This window comes from Somniosus microcephalus, chromosome 7 (genome assembly GCF_052327205.1).
Source record: "Somniosus microcephalus isolate GS21.2 chromosome 7, FLI_Smic_1.0, whole genome shotgun sequence".
NCBI lineage: Eukaryota > Metazoa > Chordata > Chondrichthyes > Squaliformes > Somniosidae > Somniosus > Somniosus microcephalus.
This window is the reverse complement of record NC_140993.1, coordinates 106,461,010-106,479,006: the sequence shown is the minus strand read 5'-3', so window position 1 is coordinate 106,479,006 and position 17,997 is coordinate 106,461,010. Positions and strand designations below refer to the sequence as shown.

Genomic DNA, 17,997 nt, shown 5'->3' with positions numbered 1-17,997 from the left:
GGCAAAATGCAATATTAGATCTGGCAAAATGTCAAAACTTGTCCCATGGCTCAAATTGCTGCTTGGCAGCAGGAAAAAATGTCAAGATTCACTGATCATTAACTATTATAGCTATATCTATTTAATGTGCCTATTGGGATAGAAACTTTGTCAGTTACTTTGGTTGGCTATTAAATCAATTTCACAACCATTCAATTGGGAGATGCAAGTTCAGTGTTGAACTAATTGGCTTGGTGCTCCATGGAGTACTAGCACACAGACTTGCACTCTCAAATTTTCACATGATGAGTCCCCTATTTCAGTTGCTTTCCTTGCGAAAAACATTGAACAGGCTAAAGTTGAAAGTTGAGGGAAATAGAGGTGGTCATGTTTTCTGAATACTGGTTCTTATGTGTAGAAAATACATAGTTTTATCACTTAAGAACTTAAAATGTTTGGCAAAATATAATTTATTTTCTTAATGCGATCAAAAAATGATGAAATAACTGACTTATTAGAAAGAACACATCAGAATAGCTGAGGTTTACTTGAAAAAAATTACACTGCAGCCATTATTCTAAATGTACAGTCATGCACTCATTCTTTTGGAAATCATACAAAATACACTACAATGAAGCTTCACAGTGCAATTATGTTATGTGCTGTACTTCATTAAATCTGAAAAAAATGAACTATTCTTATGTCAAGAGTTCAGGGCATATTAATATTAAAATAGGATGCCTCTCTGAGATGAGCTGAGAAAGCTAATTGTGAGAAATGTAGTTTGCACAAACCAGTAATATTCATAACACAGCCCAGGCCCACTTGTGGCCCACCTCCCATCACCTTGACCCTGCTCCTTCATTCATGGCATGTCAAGCTAAGAAGAATTTCCCAGCTCAAATTCAGCATTCTCTTCCTCTTTATCAAGAGAAAAAAAACACTATTAGGAAGCAGGGCTATTCCAGCATCCAGAAATCAAGCGAAAGGGCAACACTATAGATTGCTGTTCCATCACTACATGGTGTGGTATGTTGAAGCATTCTGATTGTGTGCCCGATTGGAAATTTGGCCTCAACAAAAAAGTGGAAAAAAGCACTGCCATAAACCTACCAGCTGAACTTCACCAAATGCTCCTCTACCGATCACTTTAACAACTTCATAATCTTCTGCTTTCATTCTTAAATCTCGAACTTTACTCATTGCATCTTTGTCTGTAAAACAAATGTAAAAATCATTAGTCCATCCTCATTGCAATTATGACCAAGTTTACATCTTTTGTTCAGCGTTAAATACAGAAGTTGCTATGTAACAATTTTCATTTGTGGTAACTGCCGATTCAAAAAAAGTATTGACTTATTCAACTTTGAGAGTTTCATGAGCATTAGGAAAGACAATATTGCTTGAGTGGTACAGAAGTGATTAGTGAAGATGATTTTATATATCAGGAATCCAAATTATAAGGAAATGTTCAAAAAATGTGCTTGTTTTCTTTGGCAAAGAGACTTCAAGGTGACTCAATTGACGATTTGAATTATGAAAGGGATTGATATAGTTGATAAAAGAAAATTCCTCATTATGTCAAGGCTTCAAACCATAGGGCATAGATTAAAATTAGGAATAAGAATAACTTGCATTCATATAGCCTTTTTAACAAAGAAATGTTCCAAGGCATTTCATAAATAGATGTAAGAAAACAGATGCTGAACCAGAAAAGGAAAAATTTTATGGTGTTTGTTTAAACAGCGGACCGGTCAAAGCATTTTGGGTGGGAGTTCCAGACAGTAGGCCCGAAGTGTCTGAAAGCTCTGCAATCAATGGTGGGCCGGTGGGAGGAAGAGAGTGCAAAAATAGGTTGGAGTCAGAGGAACATAGCATTCAGGAGTGAATATAGGGCTGGAGGAGATTACAAAAGTAAGGTGGGGTGAGATCAAGCAGGGATTTATAGATGAGAGTGGGGATTTCAAATTTAATATGTTGAGAGATAGGGGCTATTCTAGGTCAGTGAGGACAAGGCGTGATGGGTGAGCAGGACATAGTGCGAGACAGGATAAGAGCAGCAAAATTTTGGACAAGTTGGAGTTTATGGAAGATGGGAGTACAACAAAGGGATTTTTGGAAGTCAATTCTGGAGATGACAAAGACACATACAAGGGTTTCAGTGATGAAGAAACAATATTGCACAGGTCAAAGTAAGTGTCATTACTTGGTCAAATAAACCATTTGTGCGGATTGAAGCTCAGCGTAGGGTTAACAGGACACCAAGATTGCAAATGGTCTGGTTCAGCCCAAGAATGTAGCCAGGGAGAAGAAAAGGATAGAAATGAAGAGAGAAACCAGTTAATACTTACTTTCTCTTTAATATAAAGGGAAGTAGACTAGTAGAATAAGTTACTCAGGCCCAGTAACTCTCCCACAATCTGCCACCTTTTTAACTATTCTGGTAACATTCAGCATTTATCTCACTAGAGTGTGAGGAAACACTACAGTGGGAGGGCTATCTCAGCCCATAAAGCAAGGGCATTCAATCCCCAGTTGGCAGGCCAGAACTGGCCTGCTGCCCAATTTTAATCCAGCCTATGGAGTTCAACCCTTTAACTGATCTCTCCCTTACAGAGCTACAAATATGTGGGGTGAACACCATTAATGAAAATGCACACTTCTGGAAAAACCCACCAGTGTGGACAGCTGACCTGATGGTGGGCATGTTAGATCATTTAAAAGAAAATCAATTTGCGCTGTCAGTTTTCTCAGTAGAGCAACTGGTTGAAATGCACCTTTTTCTCTCCAGTTGAGACCAGCCTCATGAATTCACAATATTGCAGAATATTAAACTAAGGGAAGAAACTGAGGATGCATTAGTTATAATTTTCCAAAGCTCACTGAATAGGAGGATAAAACAGCAGGATTGGAATGTAGAAAATGTTACACCATTCATCGAAAAGCAGGGAATGGACAAACTATGTTAATTACAGGTCAGTCGGCTTAACAGCAGCAAGGGAAAAAATTCTAAAATACATCAAGAACAGAGCCAGTGAGCACTTGAAGAAAAGTATACAAATAGGGAGAATCAGCTTGGTTTTGTGGAAGGTATCTCATATCTAATTTATTGAACAGTGCTCTGAGATAGTCACTGAGGTAGTAGGCTCAATGCAGGTCATATACATACATTTTCCAAATGCACTTGGTAAGATTCCACACAGGGCATTTCTAGACAGAATTGAGGTATGTGGAATTGGAAGAAATGTTATGATATGGAAAGCAGACTTGTTGAGGAGCGGAAGGAAGGAGTTTGATCGCTGTTGTGATAAAAGACTCATTTAGATTCGCACGATAACAAATGGTTACCCCCGGAGAGCTGTGCTGGGGTACCAGCCATTCACTTTTTATATCAATGGCCTGGGAATAGGGAGAACTATATAGAAATATGCAAATTACACTAAGCTAGGAAACGGTTTAGAAGAGAGCAAAAGTACAAATATATTAAGCGACTGGGTAGAATGATAGTAGATGCAAAGTATGCACTTTGGAATTAAGAGTGCGAGATAAAAACAGTCTACATGAGGGCAGGGAGGAGTATGTGTAGATGAACAAAGTTATCAGGCACAAAAGAACATAAGTAATAGGAGCAGGAGTAGGCCTAACAAAATATTCCGTTTTTCTATTCTTCCTATCAAAGTAAATAACCTCACATTTCCCCATATTATACTCCATCTGCCACCTTATTGTCCACTCACTTAACCTGTTTATATCCATTTGCAGGCTCATTGTGTCCTCCTCACAACTTACTTTCCCACCTAGCTTTGTATCGTCAGCAAACTTGGATACATTGCACTCGGTCCCTTCATCCAAGTTATTAATATAAATTGTAAATAGCTGAGGCCCAAGCACTGATCCTTGCGGCACCCCACGAGTTACAGCCTGCCAACTGGAAAATGACCAGTTTATCCCTACTCTCGGTTTTCTGTCCGTTAACCAATCCTCTATCGATGCTAATATATTACCCCAACCCCATGAGCCCTCACCTTGCATAACAACCTTTTATGTGGCACCTTATTGAATGCCTTTTGGAAATCCAAATTTACCAAGTCCACTGGTTCCCCTTTAACTACCCTGCTATTTACATCCTCAAAAACTCTAATAAATCTATTAAACACGGTTTCCCTTTCATAAAACCATGTTGTCTCTGCCTAATCATATTATGATTTTTTAAGTGTCCTGTTACCACTTCCTTAATAATGGGCTGCAGCCTATTCCCAATGACTGACTGTAAAAGCTTTTATAGATATGTGAAGAGAAAAAGATTGGTGAAGTCAAGCGTAGGTCCCTTGCAGTCAGAATCAGGGGAATTTATAATGGGGAACAAAGAAATGGCAGACCATTAAATATATATTTTGGTTCTGTCTTCACAAAGGAGGACACAAATAACCTCCCAGAGATGTCGGGGAACATAGGGTCTGATGAAAGGAAGGAACGGAAAGAAATCAGTATTTGTAGGGAAATGGTGTTAAGGAAATTGATGGGATTGAAGGCCGATAAATCCCCAGGGCCTGAGAATCTACATCCTAGGGTACTTAAGGAAGTGGCCCTAGAAATAGTAGATGCACTGCTGATCATCTTCCAACATTCGATGGAATCTGGAACAGTACCCATGGATGGGAGGGTAGCTAATGTTACCCCACTATTCAAAAAAGGTGGTAGAGAGAAAACGGGGAATTAGTCGGTAGTGGGGAAAATGCTAGAGTCCATCATAAAAGATGTAATAGCAGAGCACTTGGAAAACAGTGACAGGATCGGACAAAGTCAACATGGATTTACAAAGGGTAAATTGTGCTTGACTAATCTACTGGAATTTTTTGAGGATGTAACTGGTAAAATAGATAAGGGAGAACCAGTGGATGTGGTGTATTTGGACTTTCAGAAGGCTTTCGATAAGGTCCCGCATAAGAGATTAGCGTGTAAAGTTATTGGATTGGGGGCAAGGTACTGACTTGGATAGAGAACTGGTTGGCTGACAGAAAGCAAAGAGTTGGAATAAACGGGTCTTTTTCCGAGTGGCAGGCAGTGACTAGTGGGGTACCACAGGGATCAGTCCTTGGACCCCAGCTATTTTACAATATATATTAATGATGATCTAGACAAAGGAACTAGATGTAATATCTCCAAATTTGCAGACGACACAAAGCTGGGTGGGCGTGTGTGCTGTGAGGAGGATGCCGAGAAACTCCAGGATGATTTGGACAGGTTGGGTGATTGGGCAGAAGCACGGCAGATGCAATAGAACGTGGATAAATGTGAGGTTATCCACTTTGGTAGCAAAAACAGGAAGGCAGATTATTATCTGAATGGCAATAGATTGGCTTACTTTTGCTACTCTCTTCCTTTTTACATACTTGTAGAAGCTCTTACAATCTGTTTTTATATTTCTCATATTGTATTTTCTCCCTTTTTATCAATTTTTTGGTCATCCTTTGCTGGTTTTTGAAACTCTCCCAATCCTCAGGCTTCTTACTATTCTTTGCAACATTATAAGCCTCTTCTTTTAATCTAATACTATCCTTAACTTCTTTAGTTAGCCATGGATGGATCACTTTTCCCATGGAATTTTTATTTTTGAATGGAATGTATATTCGTTGAGAATTTTGGAATATTTCTTTAAATGTTTGCCACTGCTTATCTACTGTCATGCATTTTAATTTAATTTCCCAATCTACCTTAGCCAACTCGCCCCTCATACCTCTGTAATTGGCTTTATTTAAGTTTAAGATTCTAGTGTCGGACTTAAGTATTTCACTCTCAAAGTCAATGTGAAATTCTATCATATTATGTTCACTCTTCCCCAGAGGATCCTTTACTATAAAAGATTACTAATAAACTCTGTCTCATTAAGCAATACAAGATCTAAAATAGTCTGTTCCCTGGTTGGTTCCATGACGTATTGTTCTAGGAAACTGTCTCGAATGCATTCCATGAACTCATCCCCCAGACTACTTTGTTAATTTGATTTGCCCAGTCTCTATGAAGATTAAAGTCCCCCACGATTAGTGTATTATTTGTTGATTAATACTCTTTCCAATGGTATAGCTACTGTTTGGGGGCCTATAAACTACTTCCACCAGTGTTTTCTGCCCCTTGTTATTTCTCATCTCCACCCATACTGATTCTACTTCCTGATTTTTCTGAGCCAAGATCCTTTCTCACCACTGTCCTTATGCCATCCTATATTATTAGGGCTACCCCACCTCCTTTTCCATTCTGCCTGTTTTTTCAAAACGTCAAGTACCCTGGAATATTTAATTCCAACCTTGGTCACTTTGCAACCACGTCTCTGTAATGGCTATTAGATCAATGCCATTTATCTCTGCCACTAATTTGTCTATCTTGTTACGAATACTTTGGGCATTCAGATAAAGAGCCTTTAATTTTAACTTTTTATCTGATTCGCTGATGCACTACTACCGTTAAACTCTCTGTCCCTTCCTGTCACGTTCTGCTCATCTTTACCCAAATAGCTACACTGTTCCATTGCCTTGACTTTTCTCTTTAGATTTCTAAATTTCCCCTCACCTGACCACCCCCCGCCCACCTTTTCAGTTTAAAACCTATCTACAGCCCTAGTTATTCAATTCGCCAGGACACTAGTCCCAGCCCATTTTAAGTGGAGCCAGTCCCAAGGGAACAGCTCCCTCTTTCCCCAGTACTGGTGCCAGTGCCCCATGAATCGAAACCCCTTCCTCCCACACCATTCTTTGAGCCACACATTTAACTCTCTGATCTGCTTGTCCCTATGCCAATTTGCACGTGGCTCGGATAACAATCCAGAGATTATTACCTTTGAGGTTCTGCTTTTTAATTTGGACCCTAGCTCCTCAAACTCTCTCAGCAGAACCTCATTCCTAGTTTTATGTCGTTGGTTCCTATGTGGACCACAACAGGATCCTCCCCCTCCCACTCCAGATTCTTCTCCAGCCACGAGGAGATATCTTTAACCCTGGCAGGCAACACAGCCTTTGGAACTCCCGGTCCCGGCTGCAGAGAATAGTATCTATCCCCCTGACTATACTGTCCCCTACTACTACAACATTCCTTTTCGCTCCCCCCACTTGAATGGCCTCCTGTACCACAGTGCCAAGGTCATTTTGCTCATTCACCCTGCAGACGTGGCTGTCTGTTTGGATGAGAGCAAGAATCTCATATCTGTTAGATAAGGACAAAGGCCGAGGCTCTTCCAGCACTGCACCTGTGGTCCCCTTACCTGCCTGAGTCGCAGTCAAACCCTCCTTTCCTTGATCACTAACCAGACCTGTAACACTACCTAACCTAAGGGGTGCGACTGCCTCCTGGATCAACGCGTCCGGATAAATCTTCCCCCCCCTACCTGATGCCCTACATTGTCAACAACTCTGAGCTGAAGTTACTTGAGATGCAGACACTTACTGCAGATCGCAATGCTCTCCACAAACTCCCACATGCTGCAGTTGTGGCACACCACCTGCACTGCCATCCCTATATAACCTTGATTTAGTTAATTGAATAAAGTTTAGGTATTTAATTAACTTAGCTTATAGTTTAGTTTTTAACTAATTACTAGATCTAGTTTAAATTAAGGTATAGGTAGATCAACTTAAATATTTACCATTAACACGAAGCACTACAAGTATTGGAAGCAAAAAGCAGCACCTCCTCCCCGCCCCCCCCCGCCCCCCGCTCTGAATTCTCACTCTCTCCAAAATTGTTCAAAAAGGCTAATGGGATGCTGGGCTTCATCGCAGCCAGCCAGAAGTCATAGTTCATGTTGGAACCAACAACATAGAAAGAAGGGGATTTAGGTCCTGCAAAGAGAGTCCCAAGAGTTAAGAGATAGAGTAAGGAACAGGACCTGAAAAGATAGTAATCTCAGAATTGGTTTCAGTTCTGAGGCAGGAGCAGGCTGTTCCAGCCTATACGTCAACAGCAAGGACCAAACTCCTTGCAGGGAGGTTACCTAAGTGTCGAGTTTAAACTAATATGGCAGGTGGGAGAGATAAAGCAAGAGAGCAGCCTGCTTGGAAGGGAAAGTAAGCTTTAAGTGTACAGGTGATAGATGTATAAGGAGTTAGAAAGGGTGAAAAGAGGCTATTGCCCATCACTAATTGCCCTGGAGAAGGTGGTGGTGCACCGCCTTCTTGAGCCTCTGCAGTTTTAATCGGGCGCCTTGATGCCAAACTCGTCAAATGCTGCTGTTATAAATCTCATCATTCATCAAGAAACTACTCATGAAATAACACTGGACGGCCAGCTGGTGGCGCCGTCCAAGGAGTATAAATACTCGGGCATCAGCCCCAGCTTGGCAAGGACATTTTGTAAGATAAGGTACTAGTTAAGTACAACTAGACCTCCATGTTCTGAAACAAGTTGATTAAAGCCTTGCTTTGTGCTCAAACCAAGTGCGTAGTGAGTTTTATTACGTCAGCTGCCTTGATGTCAGGTGCAGTCACCCTCACCTCACCTCTGGAATTCAGCTCTTTTGTCCATGTTTGAACTGTGACGAGGTCTGGAGCCAAGTGGTCCTGGCAGAACCCAAGCTGAGCATCGGTGAGAAGGTTGTTGGTAAGTAAGTGCCGCTTGATAGCACTGTTGATGACACCTTCCATCACTTTGCTGATGTTTGAGAGTAGACTGATGGGGCGGTAATTGGCTGGATTGGATTTGTCCTGCTTTTTGTGGACAGGACATACCTGGGCAATTTTCCACTTTGCTGGGTAGATGCCAGTGTTGTAGTTATACTGGAACAGCTTGGCTAGCGGCATGGCTCGTTCTGGAGCACAAGTCTTCAGCACTATAGCCAAATGTCGTTGGGCCTCATAACCTTTGCTGTATCCAGTGTACTCAGCCGTTTCTTGATATCATGTGGAGTGAATCGAATTGGCTGAAGACTGGCTTCTATGATGGTGGGGGCCTCAGGAGGAGGCCGAGAGTGATCATCCACTCAGCACTTCTGACTGAAGATGGTTGCAAAATCTTCAGCCTTGTCTTTTGCACTCATGTGCGGGGCTCCGTCATCATTGAGGATGAGGCTGTTCATGGAGCCTCCTCCTCCTCCCGTTAGCTGTTTAATTGTCCACCACCATTCACAACTGGATGTGGCAGTACTGCAGAGCTTTGATCTGATCTGTTGGTTGTGGGATTGCTTAGCTCTGTCTATAGCATGCTGCGTCTGCTGTTTAGCATGTAGTCCTGTGTTGTAGCTTCACCAGGTTGGCATCTCATATATAGGCACACCTGGTGCTGCTCCTGGCATGCTCTTCTACACTCATTGAACCAGGGATGGTCCCCTGACTTGATGGTAATGGTAGAGTGAGGGATATGCTGGGCCAAGAGGTTACAGATTGAGGTGGAATGAATGCCCAGTTTTAAGCTGCTAGATCTGTTCTGCATCTATCCCATTTAGCATGGTTGTAGGGCCAAACAGCATGATGGAGGGTATCCTCAGTGTGAAGACGGGACTTCGTCTCCACAAGGGCTGTGCGGTGGTTACTGTTACCAATACGGTCATGGACAGATGCATCTGCGACAGGTAGATTGGTGAGGACGAGGTCAAGTAGGTTTTTCCCCCTTGTGTTGCTTCTCTCACCACCTGCCGCAGGCCCAGTCTGGCAGCTACGTCCTTCAGGACTCGGCCAGCTGGGTCAGTAGTGTTGCTACTGAGCTACTGTTGGTAATGGACATTGAAGTCCCCCACCATTGTGTGTACACATTCTTTGCCCTCGCTACCCTCAGTGCGTCTTCTAAGGCTAAAAGGGCCAAGACAGTAAAAAAAAGGAAGCCAAGGCAAAATAATTGCCAAACTAAGGGAATCTAAACTATAATAGATGTAAAGTAATGCAGAATATTGGAAACAAATTGGGGAATGAAAATATTGATTAAAATAGAAATTCATGAACATAATAGCAACAACAATCTTGGCTGTAACTGGGTTAGGATTGGCAATTAAATATACCTCGGTATAAAACTTTCAGGGAACAGGAAAAGAAGAAAGGGAGGTGGGGTAGCGGTATTAATTGGAGTTATCAAAGTACTAGAGTGTAAGGATTTAAAAAGAAGTGGTCCAAACAGAATCCCTTTGGATTTAGTTGAGAAACAGCAAGGAATTAGTCACAATACTGGTAGTGAGACTGCTGAACAATGGAAAGGAAATATAGGATGAAATGTGCAGACAAGTTAAAGAGGTGTGTATTAATAATAGAATTATAATTGTAGGACATTTTAATTAGGACGGGAGGAAAAATGCCAGCAGAGAGCAGGCGGTGAGGAAAAATGCCAGGACAGAGCGGGCTGTGAGGAAAAAAAGCTTCCGGTTCCAGATTAATGCGCAGTACGCTTCTGCGCAGCTTCCGGTCGTTGGCAGGAGTCACTCTGTTTTAGGACATTATACAAAAACAGACTGAGTTAAGGAAAACATTTGTGGCGAGAAAGTGGTGGGCTTTTTACAGGACGTCAGTCAATAAATTGCTACACTAACAAGGAAGGATGCACTACTTGACCAGAGAGTGCAAGCTAAAAGTAGGCTAACATTTGTGAGTAGTCACCACAATGTAATAATAATAATAATAATTTCAACTTTGTCATTGTACAATGCACAAGTACATGAACAACGAAATGTGATCTTGCAAGCTCCCATGAGTCCAGTACAAATAACATTAACATTAACATAAGAATAGAACAAAAAAAAAGCAAGGACAAAGAGAATTGACTTTTTTTGCTAGTCAAAGTAAAATGAGACCTTGCACAGATTAAATGGAAGGAAAAATTGACAGAGAGCTGATGGTTTACATCTGAGGATACTGAGAGAAGCCAAATACTGTTATTTTCCAAAATTCTGTGGAAAGGAAAATTGTGTCAGAGGGCTAGAGAATGGCAAACGTGACTTTGCTTTTCAAAAGACGGGTAAATCAGGAAATTATTGGCTAATTTTATTTCAGTTCTTGATAAACTACTTTGGAATCCAAAATATGGGTTGAAATATAAAAGCACTTGGAGAAACATGAGTTGGTGAGCATGGATTTTTAAAATGCAGCTCATGCTTGATCAACTTTGTAAAGTTCTTTAATGAAGTATTACAAAGCATAGGTAAAGGAAATACAGTTAATGTGGTTTACATGGATTTCAAAAAACATTTGGTAAGATATCACATAAATGATTTATGGCAAAGAAATAGCACATGGAATTAAGGGAACCTAGAAAGAGATATGGTTCGATGGAAAAAAAGTGTAAATGTAAAAAGAGGTTTCTCAGAAATGAAAAGGCATTGCAAGTGACATATCGCAGAGATCTGTGTTGATGCCCCTCTTGCTTACTATAGAAATAAATGATTTGAACTTGGGAATTGAGGGAACATTGAAATGTAGAAAAATGTGAAATAATATATTTTGGAAGCAAGAATAGGGAAATTAACTATATCTTAAATGGTAAGACTTCAAATGGCATAGAAGTACCTTGGTGTACACAAGTCATTAAAACAGAGTGCAAACAGATATGTCAAAACTTAATAGTTATACTTCAATTCAAAACCATTTGGCACAACTGCTTGCTTAATGGTCCATTAAGATGAAAGGAATTTGTAGTCAGATGACAAATTGATTTGGGCGTGATACTTATTAGGTGGACACTTGACTATGGAATACAGGAAACTTTCGTTTAAACAGCACCTAAATATCCGGAATGCTCTATCAACCGGCAAAATTCTCGCTCCGAAAACAACACCTCAATAACCGGCAATGTTGCAGAATCCGAGTCTCCAACGGTTGCCGAGTTAGTCAGTGGGGGTAGTTCTCCAAACTGCCACTACTTGGCCTCTTGGCGCTATCGGAAGTCGGAACACCTCAGAAACCCTGCATCAGGAGTCTGACTCTCCCACGCTGCCGGTAGCCTCTTCTGATCCGCCATTTTTCGGGGTTCCAGTACGATGTGTCTCCAACGCTGTTGGAACTCATTGGATTGCATTATGGAAATCCCAAAAGTTGGTTCAACCAAAAGGAAGAGAGTGGCATTAACTTTAAAACAGAAAATCGATATATGCCAACGACTAGAAAGGAGAGAGAAGCGTATTAACATTATGAATGAATTCAAAAGCGGTTCGTCAACAATCTACGACATCAAATCGCAGAAGGATAAGCTGCTCAAGTTTTATGCAAGCTCGGAGACATCCAAGAGTGTAGAGAAACAGCATACGCTTCGTAAGCCTAAGCTTGAAGAGCTGGATACCGTGCTTTACGAGTGGTTTTCTCTTAAGCGTTCAGAGGGTGTTCCAATTTCCGGACCCATGCTAATCAAAAAAGCGAAGGATTTCTATGCAAAGATGGAGCTCACTGACAAGTGTGCTTTCTCTGAGGGATGGCTAACGTGCTTCAAGGTACGGCACGGGATACGACGACTCGATATTTCCGGGGAGAAGAAATCAGCTGATCACGACGCCGCAGAAGAATACTGCGATTATTTCAATCGGATTGTGCAGCAACATGATTTGTCGCCAGCACAGATATACAATGCTGATCAAACTGGCTTATTTTGGAGGTTTTTGCCAGAATCAACACTTGCTGGGGCTAGTGAGGCTAATGCTTCAGGTTACAAGAAAAATAAAGACCGTGTAACCGTGTTAACATGTGCGAACGCTGCTGGATCACACCGGGTTAAACTTCTCGTCATTGGGAAGTATAAAAATCCCCGTGTATTTAAGAATGTGAGGCACTTACCTGTTGAGTACAAAGCTCAAAGAAATGCTTGGATGGATAAGGAAATCTTTTCAAATTGGTTCCATCATATTTTTGTTCCATCTGTGAGGGGACATTTCCGTAGAATAGGGAAACCTGAAGATAGCAAATGCACTTTATTGCTTGATAATTGTAGAGCCCATCCACATGAATCCCAGTTGGTTTCTGGAAATATTTTCACCATTTATTTACCACCAAATGTAACTTCTCTCATATAACCCATGGACCAGGGCGTTATCCAAAATCTCAAGTGTCGTTACAAGAAAGACTTCCTACGTAAACTGATAAGCCAAGATGACAATACAGGTATTCACGCATTTCAGAAGGAATACAATCTTAAAGATGCCATCTTTAATGTTGCATGTTCCTGGAAATTGGAGAAAGGTCACACTTTGAGACAAGCCTGGTGCAAATTGTGGCCTTCTGTAATGTTTGCTGAAGGTTCTTCTTCAGAGGAGGAATTTCATGGGTTCAATCTTGTCCGCGGAGGACTGCAGTAATGGAAATGGCTGGTATGGTGAATAATGTAGGCCCATCAAACCCCCTACGTCACCTCAGTGAACGTGATATTGAGCAGTGAGTTGATGCAGATAGAGAAGTTGCTGTTGTGCATATGCTAAGTGATGATGAAATAATGGAGAATGTTTTGAAGCCAAAGAAAGAAAAGGAAAGTGTGATGGAAACTGAAGAGGATGAGATTTCTGAAGAGAACAAGATTTCTTGGGCTAAAGCTGCAGAAGATTTAGTTTCATTACTTAAATTTGCTGAAAGCCATTCTTGCTATTCTGCCCAAGAAGTTATGCACCTCCATATTCTGCATTCCACCTTACTAAGCAAACAGACATCCGGGACATGTTTAAGAAAGCTTCCAAAAGAGTTGGAGCAGTAGGAAGTGCCTGAAGAATCTGTTGAAGTGCATGATCCTGATGACCCAGCTGGCATGGATATTCCTGATGAACCAGTTGGCTTGGAATAAGTGTACAGTCAACCACCGTACAGTACTTTATACTGTACTGTACAGTCGTTTATAAGTTTTGTTTTACTGTTAAGTAATTAAAGAGTTATGGATTACCATCAACTGGCATTACTGTACTTAATCAAGCATCTTTCACCATCCATTTAACACAACATTATGTAGGTGAGTACCCAATTACTGTATATTGCACATTTCTTGATTTTTAAATTTTTCTTTGTTAAAAATAGCCTGGGTAGATAACCCGCTCAGTCATCCGGAACTTTTGATAGACCGGCAACACGCCGGTCCTGTCGGTGCCGGATACCACAAAGTTTCCTGTAGTCCCTAAAACCACATACATACTCTACATCTTTAAGTGTGTTATTGGATTTTGACAAATATATTTTTGATTTTCTTTGTTCCTGCTCAAACTTCTAAGGATGCCACGGATATGTCTGACAGCAAGCTTCCAGTTCACTTGTTTTTTTTTTTTAAAAAGAGAAAGAGGAAGGGAAGAGGCACAGTGAGAAGAAAGCTAGAGCCTCTGTAAAGTTATTGTAGAGGGATGCTATTTGAGGTGCTAAGTTACCAAGTGCTATTAGTAAAGGATCACAGTTGCTTATTATTTTCTGAATTAAGAAAGAGATATATTCTGTAAACTATGGTAAACTGCTATATTATCTTTACTATTTATAATGCATCTTAAATAAAACATGTTCCTAAGTTTGTGGTCTAAGCCACAGTCTGATTCTGCCACATTCCAAAGTCTAGGGAATCATGAAACAGCTTGTGAGATTTCCAGTAAGCTAAATACAATGACAAAGGTTACTCGCTACATTACAAAATACTGGGCGTATGAAAGTAACACTCCAGTTCATAGGGAACAAGGGCTGGCTTATGGGAGTGGGCTTTGGTGCTGAACACAAGTAAAAGACTGAAAACTTAACATGGTCAGTTCTCATTTAGAGTATTGTATCCAATTTTTTGGCACCCAAAGGATAGGATATACTGACCTTGGAGATGGCTCTATAATAATACCTGGGATGAAGGGACTTAGCAAACTTAGGTTATAGTCCCTAGAAATAAGAGACAGAAATAAGGTGATCTAATTGAAGTGTTTAAAATAATGAAGGGAATTGGCAGGGCAGATAGGGAACAATGCTTTACTTTCGTAGAAGAATTGAGAAAAAGGGAACATGATCTTAAATTTAGAACCAAGTTGGTTAAAAGCAAAGCCAAAAATAAAATTCTTAGCACAAAGGGTTGAGAATGAATGCATTGCCCAAGAAGACCATGGATGTAGAATGATTGAGGTGCTTAAGGAGATAGATAAGCCCTTGGGAAATAAGAGTGTAAGTAGATGTGGAGAAAGGTTGGGGAATTAGGATTTAAAAGCTAAATAGCCACTATTGCTAACAACATGCCACTACCATTACTGCCATTCCAATGTTCAGACAAAACCCCATTACAACTATGTTCCAAGACAAACATTACCAGCTTAAAACCACAACTATCAGCTAAAATGCCCACTTGTCTCTTTCACTGCCCTTTGCTGCTTCTTTCCTCTGTCCCTTGTTGTTTTATCGCAAGAGTGGTATCTGCTTTATACAGGCCTAGCGATTTGTGATTACACAAAAATCATACACCAAGTCATTAACTATCTGCAGATAGTGGGACACATTTACAGTTTGTTCCATTTGACTGCTCATCTCCTCTGGTGGAGGACTCTGTGATGATGGTGCCACTGAAGGTCAAGAAGAGATGGCTGGGCTCTCTCTTGTTTGAGATGGCCATTAGCTGGCATCTCTGTGGCACAAATGTTACTTGCCACATACCAGCCAAAGCCTGGATGCAATCCAGGTCCTTCTGTAGACTGACATGGGCTGCTTCATATAAATGAGCTAAACACTGTGGGCTAACTCGGTCAGTGGTAGTACTACCAAGCTGCATTGATAGTGAGCACCCCACTCCAGATCATATGACAGAGGAAAGGTCATCAATGAAGCAGCTGATGATGATTGGGCCAAGGACACTTTCATGAGGAACTCCTGGACTGATGTCCTGGGACTGTGATGACTGGCCTGATAACCATAACCATCGTTCTGTGTTAGCTATTACTCCAGCCACTGGAGGGATTTCCCCTTTGAGTTCCATCAACTTCAATTTTGCGAGAGCTCCTTGCTATATTGAGTACATTCTGTGACTTTACTTCCCTCAGAGCTTCTTTCAAGCAATGCTCAATATGGAACAGTACCAATTCTTCAGTTATGGTGGTGATTAACAGGAGGCTTCCCTGACCTGAGTCAATGTTGAGTTTTACATACGAAAGTGCCCCATGTTGGCTGATGGATTCTGTGAACAACGACATCAGGTTATTGCTTAACTGTGGGATTGCTCTCGCAAATTGGGCACCAGGTGTTGGAAGGACTTTGCAGGGTTGACTGGATTGAGATTGCCTTAGATTGGTCGGAGGTATGATGGATCTCTTGAGTTGTTGCCAATACTTCCATTTAATTATTCAATTATTGAACTTCATAGCAATTGTTTAAATGTGTTTTGCTAGACCATTTCAGAGGGCTCTGAGAGTCAACCATGTAGCGTGGGACTGGCTACATGTGTAGCCCAAACCAAGTAGGGGTAGCAGGCTCCCTTCTCTGAAGGAAGTTAGTGGGTTTCATGTGTATTTCTGTATTACCAGTGTTAGGAGCGGTGAGAGCAGAGGTTCAGTAAGTATGTAAACTCACTTTTGTGGGGTTTTTTTCCCCCACAGGCCAGGTCGGGAGCGGTGAGAGCGGAGTTTCAGTGAGTATTTAAACTCACTTTCGCTGGCTTTTTTTTTTATACAGAGGCTTACCAATCTTGCAGACAGGCGGCGGCGTTCCAGAGCCACGTCACGATTCAAAACGTGATGCGGGCAGGAGGAAGCAGCTGATTGGGTGAGTACTTATACAGTTTGACAGTTAAGGTTCACAGTTTATAAAGTTTAGATGGTCTTAATTTTGTGGTTATACTTTCCAAGGTCTCCGTTGTGCAGCGGGGAGCGCTAGGAAACAAGGGCCCTCAAGTACATAATTTAATAGTATAATTGGTGGTATTGATTTAATTTAAATTAATTAAAAGGGTAAGTCATGGCAGCAAAGCTTGGCCCCATGGCATGCTCCTCCTGCACTATGTGGGAAATCAGGGACACTTCCTGTGTTCCGGACGACCATGTATGCGGGAAGTGTATCCAGCTGCAGCTACTGGCAGACCGCAGGGCGCTGCAGCTGCGAATGGATACATACTGGAGCATTCGCGATGCTGAGGACGTCGTGAATATCACGTTTAATCAGTTGGTCACACCGCAGGTAAAGGCTGCACACGCAGGAAGGGAATGGGTGACCGCCAGGCAGAGTAGTAGGCACAGGCAGGTAGTGCAGGGGTCCCCTGTGGCCATCCCGCTCTCAAACAGATATAGCGCTTTGGATATTGTTGGGGAGGATGACTTATCGGGGGAAGGCAGCAGCAACCAACTTCCTGGCACCATGGGTGGTTCTGCTGCACGGGACGGGAGGAAAAAGAGCGGGAGAGCTGTAGTGATAGGGAATTCTATTGTAAGGGGAATAGATAGCCATTTCTGCGGCGGCAAACGAGACTCCAAGATGGTATGTTGCCTCCCTGGTGCAAGGGTCAAGGATGCCTCGGAGCGGCTGCAGGGTGAACGGCCAGTTGTCGTGGTGCATATAGGTACCAATGATATAGGTAAAAAATGGGATGAGGTCCTAAAAGCTGAATATAAGGAGTTAGGAGGTAAATTTAAAAATAGGACCTCAAAAGGTAGTAATCTCAGGATTGCTACCAGTGCCACGTGCTAGTCAGAGTAGAAATAGAAGGATATTTCAGATGAATACGTGGCTAGAAGAATGGTGCAAGGGGGAGGGATTCAAATTCCTGGGACATTGGAACCGCTTCTGGGGGAGGTGGGACCAGTACAAACTGGACGGTTTGCACCTGGGCAGGACCGGGACCGATGTCCTGGGGGAGTGTTTGCTAGTGCTGTTGGGAAGGGTTTAAACTAAAATGGCAGGGGCTTGGGAACCTGTGCAGGGAGACAGAGGAAAGGGAAGCAAGGATAGAAGCAAAAGACAGGAAGGAGAAAAGCAAAAGTGGCAGTCAGAGAAACCAAGGGCTGTAAATCAAACATGGCCGCAGTGAACAATAATTCTAAAAGGTCTAAGAGTGTTAAAAAAAAACAAGTCTGAAGGCTTTGTGTCTTAATGCGAGGAGCATTCGTAATAAGGTGGATGAATTAGCTGCGCAAATAGATGTAAACGG

General features: G+C 41.8%; 1 protein-coding gene across 3 annotated transcripts in view; it reads right to left on the bottom strand.

Moving 5' to 3' along the window:
• rock1 (Rho-associated, coiled-coil containing protein kinase 1) overlaps positions 1-17,997 on the bottom strand; it is a 245,316-nt gene that overhangs the window by 137,100 nt on the left and 90,219 nt on the right. For all 3 annotated transcript variants that reach the window (XM_085992815.1, XM_085992816.1, XM_085992813.1), the window contains exon 3: positions 1,093-1,193. In XM_085992815.1, coding sequence (XP_085848941.1) covers positions 1,093-1,193 — 101 coding nt within the window. The remainder of the gene's footprint in view (positions 1-1,092; positions 1,194-17,997) is intronic.